The following is a 13,620-nucleotide window of genomic DNA, read 5'->3' on the forward strand; positions in this document are numbered from 1 at the left end:
CCCCAGCATTCCAGAAAGGAACCCTGTGTGTCGAAGGAGCTTTCCATCACAGGCCGTCTCCTCTCCAGAGAGGACGATGGTAACCGCCCTATCTATGTAACGGGGAGCCTGCCTGGACCCTGAGACCAGGTGATCCCCAGGTAGGGGCCAGCCTCCCCCACCACGCAAGCCGGCAGGAACCCTGAGTTCCACATGGGTGCGTTCTCACCGTTGGCATACGTTCGAGTAATATCGTCGGTAAAGCCACATCGAGCTGGCATCCACCCGGTGATTGATGGAGCGGTACTGGAAGCAAAAAGTCACATGAGGCATGACAGGGTGGGCCGTCACCTGAGCCCCACACCACACATGAGACAGGCCCAAGTCTCAGTCTGTGGATCACAGGGGACGCTTCAGCGTGTGGACGTGGCCAGCCCTGACCCAGCAGGCCCACACCATCACAAACCATGAGGTTTGCCCACCACACAAGACCTCACAGGCCACACACCCAGGGTGGGTAGGTGTGTGAGCAAACGCTCAGGGAACACTTGCTGAGGGCACGGCCATGCCTGTGTCTGCCCGTGAGGCTCTCTCTTCTCTGTGCAAGGCTGACCCTCCCACGCCCCGTGCACTTGCCATCCTCCAAGACACCCCCACCCAGCCAGGACCTAGAATGGGGGGGTCCCCAACAGGCCTCGGAACACAGTGCATCAAAGCAGCAAATGCGTCCAGGATGCAGAAAACAGGCCCTCCGGGGACTGACGGACAGCCATGCCCAGAGGCTCCGCCCTCAGTTCTCTTAACCTACAGTCCAGCAACGGAGGCCTTGGCCCCAGTCAGTCACCCCTGGAGGGGCGAGCCAGTTGGAGGGTGGCCACCCCCCAGGTCAGGCCACAGGGAGCAGGTGCCACCGACCTGAATAGCATCTTCGATGAAGACCACAGCCTGATCAATGCAGAGGTCCCACCTGCCCGCGGCACCTGCAGGCAGAGGGGGACATCAGGTGACCGAGCAGGATGACATGGCCTCACCCTCCAGGACACCCGGGATCGAGGAAAGATGCCGGCTGCAGTTCCTCCCAAGGCCATGTGTAAAGAGATGACTCCACCCGGCAGTGGGGCTGCAAGTGCCTGCCCGGGGCAGGCAGGTAAGTGCCTCGGCATCACGTATGCAGGGCAGGCCCAGGGCACAGCGGCTCCGCCTGCAGCACACACACCCAGCAAGCCCGTGAGAAGCAGCGCGTCCTGCAGGGCCCCAGCGCCAGACTCGGGGTTCAGAGCCCAGCTCCTCCACGTGCTAGCAGGAAGGCTGTGGCTGGCTCCTCCTCTGCCAAGTGGGGCTATTCACAGCCACCCACTCGGCTCCCCAGAGGGTACTGGGAGGTGCAACGCAGGAGGGCAAGAGCCCCCTGCCACACTCCCCAAGCATACTCGGTACACAGGGCTGCTGTCACCCCTCTTCTGCTTGGCCCGACCCTGGCTCCTGCACAGCCTTCATGAGCCAGGACACTGCACCCAGTGTCCCACCCACCCCCATCAAACTAGACCTCAGATTCAACACCAACAGGGAGAACTGGCATCTAGAACCCGAAGGCACCACCGTGAGGCTTCGTGAGAGCTACCCAGGTTCCGTCCCCTCACTGTCCCGGCCCACGGGCCCAGGCAAGCCCACCCAAATCACTCCCAGGGTCAGAGCTTTGGGAACGCCCGAGTCCCCCAGCCTCTGCCGGTGCCTTCTGTGGTGAAGGGTGGCCGCCCGCCTTTACCAACAGCACAAGCAGGGTGGAGCCTCCCGACAGGCCTGGGCAAAGGCAGCAGTGGCTCCTGACTAGGAGGGGCCTTCAGGAAAAGTCAGGCGGCACAGAAGCCAAGGCCCAGCACCCTGGCCTGCTCACAAGCCTCTCGCCCGCCATGGAGCAGCCAGCGGGCACACCTGGTCAGTCACTGAGCCACTGCGGGAGGCCTGGGCCACTCACCCGCATCGCAGGCACATGCCACCTCTGTGGCCTCGCTGCAGAGCTGCTCCTCAGCAGGCCAAGGGAGAAGGAACGCTCAACTCGAAGCAACTGCGGAACCCGGAGAGGCTGACACTTCCCAGCCCGGGGAGAGGGCGAAGCAGCTGCCTTTTCAGTTGAGACTTGGCTTTTACACCTGGCCCCTTGGGACCCACAGCTGCACCAAGACAATGTGGTGACACGGGAGGCAGCAGCAGAGGCCTCGGGAGGTCCTGGTCCCTGGGCAGAGGTCCAGACCATGACCTGCCCACTCTGTTGGCCATCCCTAGGGAGGCAGCTGCCCCTGTCCTCGGGGCTCCTGCTTGGGGGCATGAAGTAGAGGCAGCTGGGCACCGGATGGATTAGAGATGTGAGGGTCCCAGACAGAGGCAAGAGACCGGAACCCCACTGGCTCTGCTTGGCCCTGCTGCACTGCCGGAAGCAAGAGCCTTCCCTCCCTGCGGCTTTGGTACCCACGTGCACAGCCACGAGACCCACCCTGATGACAGCCGAATGTCTCCCCAGGGAAGCTCTGAAAGTGGCGACTGTTTATGTCCCCTGAGCACATCCTGGGATCGCTGTGAACAGAAGCCACACTGTTTTGTTCCCTGCTGTATCTGCAGAGCCCAAAACTCCAGCACACAGGACTCAAAGCTGATTTAGCCCATGAATAAATGAACAGCCCCGAGGGGAGCCTGGGGGGCAGGTGATCTGAAAGGCCCCACCTTCCCAAATTCCCTGGGAGAAGATAGAATCTCTACCAGGAGAGATCTAGTGATGCAAGTTTCTTAGACAAGAGACAAGCTGCCGAGTTCCAGGGCTCACTCCAGCCCCAGGACCATGGAAAGTGCTCACATCCACCCAGGCCAGCCATCCCGGGCCAACAGGGGTGGGCACCCCTGGAACCATCCCGCACTTGTGGTTCCATTTCGCCTGGCTTTTTGGTTGCTGGCTTACAAAATTCTGAGTCTGGCCATCCTCTATTTTACCCTGCAACAGCCCGAGAATCTTGCTCCAAACACTCAGAAGCACATCACAGCTTCCCCTGGGTCCCCACTATTCCAGGCCCACACTCCACCCTGGCCTGGCACGACAGGTTCCCACATTTGCCGGCCCGCCTCTCTCCTGTCTTTCAACCCTCTGTGCCACTCATTCTGAACTTGGCTCTGCCAAGGCCATGCTCTCCAAAGCCTCCAACCCTTTACTCAGGTTGCTGCTTCTGCCAGGAGCACCATCACCCAGTGTGTGGGTCCAGGAACTCCCTTGGGGCAGCTCGCCCCACCCTGAGCTCATTCCCGTGGAGGCAATCACCTGTCCACACACCATCACCCTACCAGGGCTGGAGGGTTCTGCAGGGCACAGAGGACAACAGGGGCTGAGACGCTGCATCCAGCACACCAGGCCTTGACACGGCTTCCTAACCCCAGCCTCTGCCCCGCAACATCCAGGTCTGAGCTCCCGCTCCCCTCTTGCTCCAGGCTCCAGGCTGCACAACCTGTGTAGGGTCCTGACCAGCATCCTCTGTGACCCTGGGCAAGTCCCTTAACCTCTCGGTGCTCCAGGTCTTCGTGGACCCCCACCCAGTAGGAGCTAAGTACAGACTGAATGACTTACCATACCCAGAGTACTTTGCTAAGTGAGCCCTTCATAAGCACTCGGTTACTCTGAAAGCCTCTATAGCATTGTAATCCCTTGTCCTCTTTTTTGATAATCAGTAAAAGTGTGATTTTCTGACCCAGAAACAACAGAAGACCCCGGCCCCGTCAGGTGGGGCTAAGTCAAACGGACCCGACAGCAGGGTCCACTGGGGTCCTCGGGGCGCCCACAGCAGCAGCCCCCCACCACCCGTTGGCAAGAGACCAACCACAGGACTTGCGAAGCAGAGCACAGGGCCTTCATTTCAGAGTCTGGCACAGGCCCCGGCACGGAGACTGAATGAGCCTTTCGGAGTCTCCATGGCTCCATAGTCTACCAGTCTTGCTGGGGACCCTGGCCAAGGAGATTCGGAACACAAAGCGTCCTGTCCACGTTCTCAGAAGCCCTGGCTGAGGCCACAGCATAGGGACAAAGAGCGCTCCCTGAGAGCCTCCTCTCGTCAGCCACACTGCCCAGCAGAGCAGGTCTTACCTGCCAGGGCCAGGACCTGCAACGATCACGGTGCTTACCCAGGATGGCCACTGGCCCCCACCCCTGTCCATCAGGCCCTGTGCTGAGGACAAACTCTGGATGCTCTCTGAATCCTCACAATGCCCACAAGGCAGTCCCTAGTATTATCTCCCTTTTACTGAGATTCAGAAAGGTTAAGCAGGGCCAAGCACGGTGGCTCACGCCTGTAATCCCACCACTTTGGGAGGCCGAGGCAGGCAGATCACCTGAGGTCAGGAGTTTGAGCCCAGCCTGGCCAACATGGTGAAACCCCATCTCTACTAAAAATACAAAAATCAGCCAGGCGTGGTGGCGGGCGCCTGTAGTCCCAGCTACTTGGGAGGCTAAAGCAGGAGAATCGCTTCAACCCAGCAGGTGGAGGCTGCAGTGAGCCGAGACCGCACCACTACACTCCAGCCTGGGTGACAAAGTGTTACTCCGTCTCGGAAAAAAATAAAAGACCAGAAAGGTTAAGCAACTGCCAAGGCCACACAGCCAGGGTAGCCCCAGAAAGGCACCCAGACCCCTAGACACAAAGTATGTGTTCCCTGAACGCTGCCATATGCTGGACGTCTCATCAAGGGGCCTGCCAGAGCTGCTCCCTGCAGATTTCCGTTCTGACTGGTCCCAGGAAGCACCTGAAGAACTTCCTGGAGGCAGCTTCTGAGGCGAGCAGACAGGGTGGCCACCTCAGTCTCTGGTTTTTCATCTCTTGTCAGGGTCCCCTCCTTGGCCCCCCATTACCCCATGGATGGGCATATGCCACTGACAGTGGGTGGCACCAGTATTCCAACCCAGTTCCTTCCAGACACAGGAGGAAAGAAGGAAAGAGAGGCCAGAGAGGGAAGCGGCCAGGTGTGAATTCTCAGAGTGATTCGAGCAGCAGCCGCACCAGAACAGAGGGCTGTGACCTTGGGCAGGTCTCAGGGCCTCTCTGGGCCTCAGTTTCCTCATCTATAAAGTGAAGCTAAGGTCCTTCCACCTCCAATCCAGAACCTAATTCCCCTGGTGTCAGCGAGGGGCGGATGCACCCCACCCTCGGAGGGATTCAGCAATTTTCAGACCAGGACAAAAAACAGGAACAGCAGGAGGGAGTGGGGAGGGGACTCTGGGCTGGCAGACAGCAAGGTGGGGAAGCCGTCACTGTCTAGGGGGCCCACCCTAGCCCCACAGGAGGTGGGACTGGGAAAGACACCCTACAAAGAAAGGACTCCTAGCTCCCGGCTGGTTCGAATCCCACTTCTGCCACTTACTGGCTGTGTGACCTTGGGTAGGGTAACGCCTCTCTCTGAGCCTCTGCTTTTCCCAGAAGAAACGGGAAAAATCAAAGTGCTGCCTTCTCTGAGTCAATCAGGCGACCCTCGGGAAGTATGGGGTCTGGGCCCGCCTGGGCACACGGAAGGTGCCTGCCTGCCGCAGGGGGCCTGTTCCCTCGGGGTTGCCCACGGCTGGGCGAGGACCCCTCCGCTCGGCTGGTCGGGATCAGGAAGCGACACGGAAGCGATCCCAGCTCTGCCCCGCCCCGGTCCGGGTCCACAGGACGCAGCCCACTCGCCCTCAGAACACCGGCTCCCCTGGCGCCCGGCGCGGCCCGGGCCCCGCTCGGACTCGAACCTGTTGGGGGTGCGCCCGGCAGGACGCTGGGAGCTGCGACAGCGGGACCCCCACGCGCGACCCCGGTCTCCCGGGCCAGTCCCCTTCCCGGGTCCGGGCGGCTCACCAGGGCCGACTTGGATGCTGCGGCAAGTGGTCAGCCCCGCCGGGCAGTCGCCGCCACCGCCGCGGGCCCGGCCCAGCAAGGGCTCCGACTCCGCCTGGGGTTCCGCCATCCGGTAGCCCGCACGCGGGACCCGACGTTTAGAAACTCAAGCCCCAAGAGCGCCCAGCTCCACTGCGCAGGCGCGGAGACCCCCTCCCCAGGCGTTCTGGCCGGGGAGCGCACGGCACTGTGACGCAGGGGATCCCTGCACTCCCAGCCAATGATAACCGGGCCAACTGCGTACGGCGGAGCTTAAAGGGCCCCGCCCCTCTGGGGTGGAGCTCAGCTTCCTTCCACTCAGGGCGGGGCAGCGCTCTGGGGTTGAAGGGCCCAGGGCTGGGGAGGAAATACGTTCTCAATGGATGGTCTCTAAGTCCAGAAGCTTCAGCATCACCTGGAAACATTTTAGAAATGCAAATTCTTGGGCCCTTCTAAACCTACTGAATCAGCACCTCTGCGGGCAGGACCCAGGAATCTGTGTTTTAACAAGTATTCGGGGTGATTCTGATGCATGTGAATATTGAGTACCTGGGGTCACTGCAAAGAACTCCCCCAATAATGGAACTGGAGTTTACCCTCTGATAGTGAAATTATGAGGATTCAATATAATTAAGGGAAGAGTTTAAAAACACATGACACACTTAAAAAACAATTACAACATATATAAAAAGTGTTTTCAACATTAATGCATTAAAGACCTTGTATTCGTTTTCTATTGCTACAGTGAGAAATTACCACAAACTTAAAATATAAAACAACTCCCATGCATTATCTTTCAGTCCTGCGGGGCAGGAAACCAGCAGCTCGACTGGGTCGCTGTCTCAGGGCCTCACGAGGCTAAAGTCAAAATGTCAGCTGCGGTGGGCTCTTATCTGGAGACTTGGGAAAGCCCACTTTCCAGGCTCATCCAGGATATTAACAGAATTGTGTCCATGGGCCTAGGACTGAAGCCCACATCTTCTTGCTGGATGTTGGCTGGTGTCATTCTCAGCTCCTAGAGGCCACTGCATTCCTTCTACAATGGCTTGAACACCTCCATCATCAGAGCCAGCAAGCAAGAGCACACTGAAGACGCTTCAAGATGCAGCAAGATGCCTGTAATCTCAGCCCTTTGGGAGACCAAGGCTGGTGGATCACGAGGTCAGGAGATCAAGACCACCCTGGCCAACATGGTGAAGCCCTGTCTCTACTGAAATACAAAAAAATTAGCCAGACGTGGTGGCACATGTCTGTAGTCCCAACTACTCGGAGGCTGAGGCAGGGAAATCGCTTGAACCCGGGAGGCGGAAGTTGCAGTGAGCCAAGATTGCGCCACTGCACTCCAGCCTGGCGACAGAGCGAGATTCCTTCTCAAAAAAAAAAAAAAGATGCTGCAAGATGCTTCCAATCTCTGTGACTTCCCCTTCTGCTACATCTCTTTGCTTTCTCCCCACCTTTTGGGGAGGGGGGAGAGGGTTTAAAATAAATATAACATAAAATGTACCATCATAACTGTGAAAGGAAAATAAATCTGAGGACCCCAAAGTCACTTAAGCCAAAGGGAAAAGTCAAGCTGGGAACTGCGTTGGGCAAACCTGCCTCGCCTTTTCTTCTTTAATAAAACAGCTACAAAGATGTAAAAAGCCACATACCTCCCTCACAACTTGCCCACCAGGAAATTTTTTGTGGGCCCCAAGAAGTTTACCCTAAAACGGTTCTGTTGAATTTTGCCCTGACAATGTAAATTGGTAGCTGGTCTTCACAGGTTCCGAATTTTATTCCTGCAATTTTTTTTTTTTTTTTTTTTTGAGACCGAGTCTCGCTCTGTCGCCCCGGCTGGAGTGCAGTGGCACGATCTCGGCTCACTGCAAGCTCCGCCTCCCGGGTTCACGCCATTCTCCTGCCTCAGCCTCCTAAGTAGTTGGGACTACAGGCGCCCGCCACCGCGCCCGGCTAATTTTTTGTATTTTTAGTAGAGACAGGGTTTCACTGTGGTCTCGATCTCCTGACCTTGTGATCCGCCCACCTTGGCCTCCCAAAGTGCTGGGATTATAGGCGTGAGCCACCGCGCCCGGCCAGGATGGAACTCTTAAGTCATCCTTCTGCTCGCCTGATTGCTTCCTCTGGTGTAAAAATGCAGATTCACTGAGCTAGACTAAGGCATAAGTGACTGTTCCTCTACCCCTGCAACCTGTAAATTGTGTATTTCAGTGAAAGGCTGATCAAAGACTCAAAAGAATGCAACCTCTTTCTCTTATCTCTGCACATATTTTTAAAATTTTTCCCTCTTTCCCAATATCCACCCTTTCCCTTTTTTTTTTTTTTTTTGAGACAGAGTCTTGCTTCACTGCCCAGGCTATGGTGCAGTGGCGCAATCTCCGCTCACTCAGCAACCTCCACCACCGCACCCGGCCTCTTTCCCCTTTAAAGATTGAAGTCCTACAAATCATCCTCCGAGGAAAGCATAGACCTGCCTCCCAGGCACTCCTTAACCTTGGCAAAATAAACTTACTAAATAGATTGAGACCTGTCTCAGATATTTTTAGTTCACGAAACTATATTTAAGTGTACAACTCATTGATATTAAATACGTTAATGATGCTATACAACTATTACCTCCAGCTCCAGAGCTCTTTTCATCTTGCAAAACTGAAATTCTGGACCCATTAAGCACTGACTCCTCACTCCCCCAGCCCTTGGAAACCACCGTTCTCCTTTCTATCCCTACGATTTTGGGGACTCTAGGTTCCTCATATAAGTGGAATCCTGCAGTATTTGTTCTTTTGTGACTGGCTTATGTCATTTAGCCTAAAATCCTCAAGGTTTATCCATGTAGCATGTGTCTGAATTTCCTTCCTTTTTAAGGTTGAATAATACCCCACTGTATGTATCCATGACATTTTGCTTATCCATTCATCCATGGATGGGCACTGACTTGCTTCCACCTTTTGACTGTAGTGAACCATGCTGCTGTGAACATGGATGTAGAAATAATTCGTCAAGACTCTGCTTTCAGGCCAGGTGCTCACACCTGTAATCCCAGGTGGCTCACATCTGTAATCCCAGCACTTCGGGAGGCCGAGGCAGGCCGATCACTTGAGGTCAGGAGTTTGAGACCAGCCTGACCAACATGATGAAACCCTGTCTCTACTAAAAATGCAAAAATTAGCCAGGCATGGTGGTGGGTGCCTGTAATCCCAGCTACTTAGGAGGCTGAAACAGGAGAATCGCTTGAACCTGGGAGGCAGAGGTTGCAGTGAGCCAAGGGCTGGTATGATTATGTCAGAGGCATTCAAACCAGAGCGACTCCATCTTGAGTAAGGACTAGGAAAAATGAGGCTGGGACGTGCTGCGACTCCATCTTGAGTGAGGACTAGGAAAAATGAGGCTGGGGCTTGTTAATCTGCATTCCCAGAAAGTGAGGCATTCCCAGCCTCTAGATGTTCATAGTTAAGGGAACAGATTGATAATGTTTACTAAATAGACCTAGACTTGGGAGTGTCCTGATATCCTGATATCTTCAGAACAGAAGCATTCCTAATTTTGCTTTAAAGAGAATAATATCGATCCTTGCAAAATACAGTAATTAAGAAAATTCTTTATCACAAACTCTGTTAGCAGAACACATGTCCTCATGATCTTTGATCTTTTATCATCTTATATATATAAAGGAGTGTTGTACCTAGGGTGGATGCGTTCCTCCTTACTTTCCGGAACATCCTAACTCTGTCTATGGAGCAGCTGTTCTGTCACCACTTTACTTTCTCTTTTTTTTTTTTTTTTTTTTTTTTTTTGAGACAGTCTCGCTCTGTTGCCAGGCTTGAGTGCAGTGGCGCTATCTCAGTTCACTGCAACCTCCCCCTCCAGGTTCAAGCGATTCTCCTGCCTCAGCCTCCTGAGTAGCTGGGATTACAGGCACCCCACCACCATGCCTGGCTAATTTTTGCATTTTTAGTAGAAACGGAGTTTCACTATGTTGGTCAGGTTGGTATCGGACTCCTGACCTCAGGTGATCCACCTGCCTCGGCCTCCCAAAGTGGTGGGATTACAGGCCTAAGCCACCGCGCCTGATCTCTTTTTTTTTTTTTTTTTTTTTTGGGACCGAGTTTCACTCTTGTCGCCCAGGCTGGAGGGCAGTGGCGCAATCTCAGCTCACTGCAACCTCTGCCTCCTGGATTCAAGCGATTCTCTTGCCTCAGCCTCCCAAGTAGCTGGAATTACAGGCACACACCATCACACCCAGCTAATTTTTGTGTTTTTAGTAGAGGCGGGGTTTCACCGTGTTGGTCAGGCTGGTCTCGAACTCCTGACCTCAGGTGATCCACCTGCCTAGGCCTCCCAAAGTGCGAAGATTGCAGGCATAAGCCACCACACCTAGCCTACTTTACTTTCTCAATAAACTTGTTTTGGCTTTGCACTGTGGACTTGCCCTGAATTCTTTCTTGCGGGAGATCCAGGAGCCCTCTCTTGGGATCTAGATCAGGACTTCTCTCTGGGAACAGTCACACTGGGCTCATCAGATAATCCACGATGATCTCCCTAATTTAAGATCAGCTCATTAGCAACTTCAGTTGTGTCTACAAAATCCTTTTTGCCATCTCATCTAACACAACCATGGGCAGGACACCAGGAGTGAAGATCGTGGGTGCCAAAATTCTGCTTCCTGCAGAGCCTTTAAAATCCCATAAATTCAGCCTTAAATTCCCCATATGGGAAAAGACTTGAACCAGAAGTTCCCAAGAAAGAGGAAATACCAATGAGGAATGCCTGAAATAAAGCTCCATCTCATTAGGCTACAAAGAGATGCAAATTAAAGTAACAATGAAATCACTGAACTCCTAAGTCAGTACATGTTTAAAAGATGACACAGCCTGGCACGGTGGCTCACGCCTGTAATCCCAAAGGCGGGCTGATCACGAGGTCAGGAGATCGAGACCATCCTGGCTACTAACACGGTGAAACCCCGTCTCTACTAAAAATACAAAAAAAATTAGCCGGGCGTGGTGGTGCATGCCTGTAGTCCCAGCTACTCGGAGGCTGAGGTAGGAGAATGGCGTGAACCCGGGAGGCGGAGCTTGCAGTGAGCCGAGATCGTGCCACTGCACTCCAGCCTGGGCGACAGAGCAAGACTCCATCTCAAAAAAAAAAAAAAGGCACAGCTCTGGGGAACAGAGTGGAGTGGAGAGAGATCCCAGGATGTGGCCACAGGTTTGAGTTTTGCTCTTTGTCTGTTTTTTGTTTGTCTTTTTGTTTGTTTTTTGTTTTTTTAACAAGGAGCATACATTTTAAAATGTGAAAAGAAGTATAAGATATTTTTATTTCGAAGAAAGGAAATAATAAATGCATGCAGCTCTCTGCAAAAACAACACATCCCAATGAATTGTCTTTATTGCCACTAAAGAATTCCCTTGGCTCAAGCCTGTAATCCCAGCACTTTGGGAGGCCGAGATGGGCGGATCACGAGGTCAGGAGATCGAGACCATCCTGGCTAACACTGTGAAACCCCATCTCTACTAAAAATACAAAAAACTAGCCGGGCGAGGTGGCGGCGCCTGTAATCCCAGCTACTCGGGAGGCTGAGGCAGGAGAATGGCGTAAACCCGGGAGGCGGAGCTTACAGTGAGCTGAGATCTGGCCACTGCACTCCAGCCTGGGTGACAGAGCCAGACTCCGTCTCAAAAAAAAAAAAAAAAAAAAAAGAATTCCCTTGATGTTTGGGTACACAGCCCCAGAGGCCTTAGTGGAATGTGGTTCCCGGTAAGCAGTTACACCATGTGGAGCGTGATGCAGGAGGGAGCTCAGAAGGGGCAGAAAAAAACGATGGGGGCAGGGCCCAGCGAGGTCCCACAAGAGGGCGCTGAGACTGAGATGGCAATGTCCTGCCGCTGGCACAGCCAGAATGGGGCGCAGACGGATGGCATCTGGGCTGTGTCCCTCATGGGCATTCAGTGAGTCTGTCGCCACGTACTGACGGGTGTCGGGAGGGAGAGCACCATCCTCACAGCAGCCTGGCAGTCCCCGTTTGTGGGTGTTCTGGGCCCTGGCTTAGGGACCGGTCACCCAGGGAGCAGTGCTAGCCTGGGAGTAAAACTAGAGAGACACAGCCAGGCACGGTGGCTCACACCTGTAATCCCAGCACTTTGGGAGGCCGAGGAGGGCGGATCACTTGAGGTCAGGAGTTCAAGACCAGCCTGGCCAACATGGTAAAACCCCGTCTCTATTAAAAATACAAAAATTAGCTGGGCATGGTGGCCCACGCCTGTCATCCCAGCTACTTAGGAAGCTGAGTGAGGCAGGAGAATTGGTTGAACCCAGGGGGCAGAGGTTGCAGTGAGCCGAGATCATGCCACTGCACTCCAGCCTGGGCAACAGAGGGGGACTCCATCTCAAAAAAGAAAAATCTAGAGCGACACCAGCCCAGCCTCTGCAGGACCTCGGGCAAATCACAGCACTTTTTGGCTGCTCAGTTGCCTCTTCCGTGAGGTGGGGGCATAACAAGCCCAAGCCCTCCGTGCGGGGTGAAGGGGGTCTTCCTAGACACACATACCGCCATGGCTGAGGTCCAGACCCTGGCTCCAGCTGCTCCTTCGGGACCAGTTGCTCTGCGAGGTTGACCAGGAACTGCCCCCCAGCCAGCCCTGCCCAGCAAGCATTTGCTGAGCGCCTCGTATGTGCTGTGAGCTCTTCTAGGTGCTGTGGATACAATAGATGGGAGAGCAAAATGGGGATCTGCTGCTGGCTCTGCTGCTTCCACGCCTACACTGGCCCAGCTGTGAGATGCTGGGAGTATCATCCCCTCTCTGAGCCTCAGTTTCCCCATCTGTAAGATGGGGAGAGAATTGCACCTCACATGGCTGTTGTGAGGATTCAAACAAGATGACATGTGTCAGAAGCAGGGCCAATGGGAAGCACTTGTGAAGGGGGCACCCTTCCAGTAGGCACAGTTTGAGTGCCCAGCCCCATCCTCAGAGCTCCTTGTCTGTCTGGTCCAGCAGAGGAGACTGAACCCAGAAAGAGGAGGCTATGACAGCATTTCCCAGACCCAGAGAAGAAGGGGCACAGACTCAGTGGCTCTGGCCGCCTCCCGTTCAAGGCTATACAGTCCAGAAAGGCCCCCGAAATCCTTTTAGGGAGGGAGAAACTGAGCCCAGAGACAAGAAGGGCTTGGCCAAGATCTCCCCTCATCTGCAGCCGAGGTTGGGTGAAGCCACCAGTCCTCCTGCCTGCCCCATGCATGGGTCTTTCAGGTGCCCCAGACTGGGAGGCAGTTCTGCAGTGGACTCGAGGCAGGGCAGTGACATCCTTTGACCCTCTCCCACCTATCCCCTACCCTTATCTTTCTCTCTCCTTTCTCTTCCACCCTACCCACCACTGTTCCTCTTCCTCAACCCAGAGAAGAGAGATAACCCTTCCACAGTCCCTGTTTAGGTGATGGAAGAAGCCGTCCTAGAACCAGGGATGCTGGCCGGACACGGTGGCTCACACCTGTAATCCCAGGACTTTGGGAAGCCAAGACAGGCAGATCAGCTGAGGTCAAGAGTTCGAGACCAGCCTGGCCAACATAGCAAAGCCCCATCTCTACTAAAAATATAAAAACTTAGCCTGGTGTGGTTGTGTGCGCCTGTAGTCCCAGCTACTGGGGAGGGTGAAACAGGAGAATGCTGTGAACCCGGGAGGCGGAGCTTACAGTGAGCCAAGATTGTGCCACTGCACTCCAGCCTGGGCGACAGAGTGAGACTCCGTCTCAAAAAAAAAAAAGAACCAG

General features: G+C 54.5%; 1 protein-coding gene across 7 annotated transcripts in view; it reads right to left on the reverse strand.

The window, feature by feature from the left end:
* Nucleotides 1-6,081, reverse strand: part of TPCN2 (two pore segment channel 2) — a 36,774-nt gene extending 30,693 nt beyond the window's left edge. For 2 of the 7 annotated variants that reach the window (XM_033208019.1, XM_033208021.1), the window contains exon 1: nucleotides 5,838-6,072. In XM_033208019.1, the coding sequence (XP_033063910.1) occupies nucleotides 5,838-5,946 (109 nt within the window). In that variant the 5' untranslated portion in view covers nucleotides 5,947-6,072. Of the gene's footprint in view, nucleotides 1-5,837 lie in introns of all 7 variants that reach the window. The other 5 variants (XM_033208022.1, XM_033208027.1, XM_033208024.1 and 2 more) reach the window with 5 other exon arrangements.
* Nucleotides 6,082-13,620: the final 7,539 nt, after the last annotated feature.

Source organism: Trachypithecus francoisi, unplaced genomic scaffold (assembly GCF_009764315.1).
Source record: "Trachypithecus francoisi isolate TF-2019V2 unplaced genomic scaffold, Tfra_2.0 Lachesis_group8, whole genome shotgun sequence".
Classification (NCBI taxonomy): Eukaryota; Metazoa; Chordata; class Mammalia; order Primates; family Cercopithecidae; genus Trachypithecus; species Trachypithecus francoisi.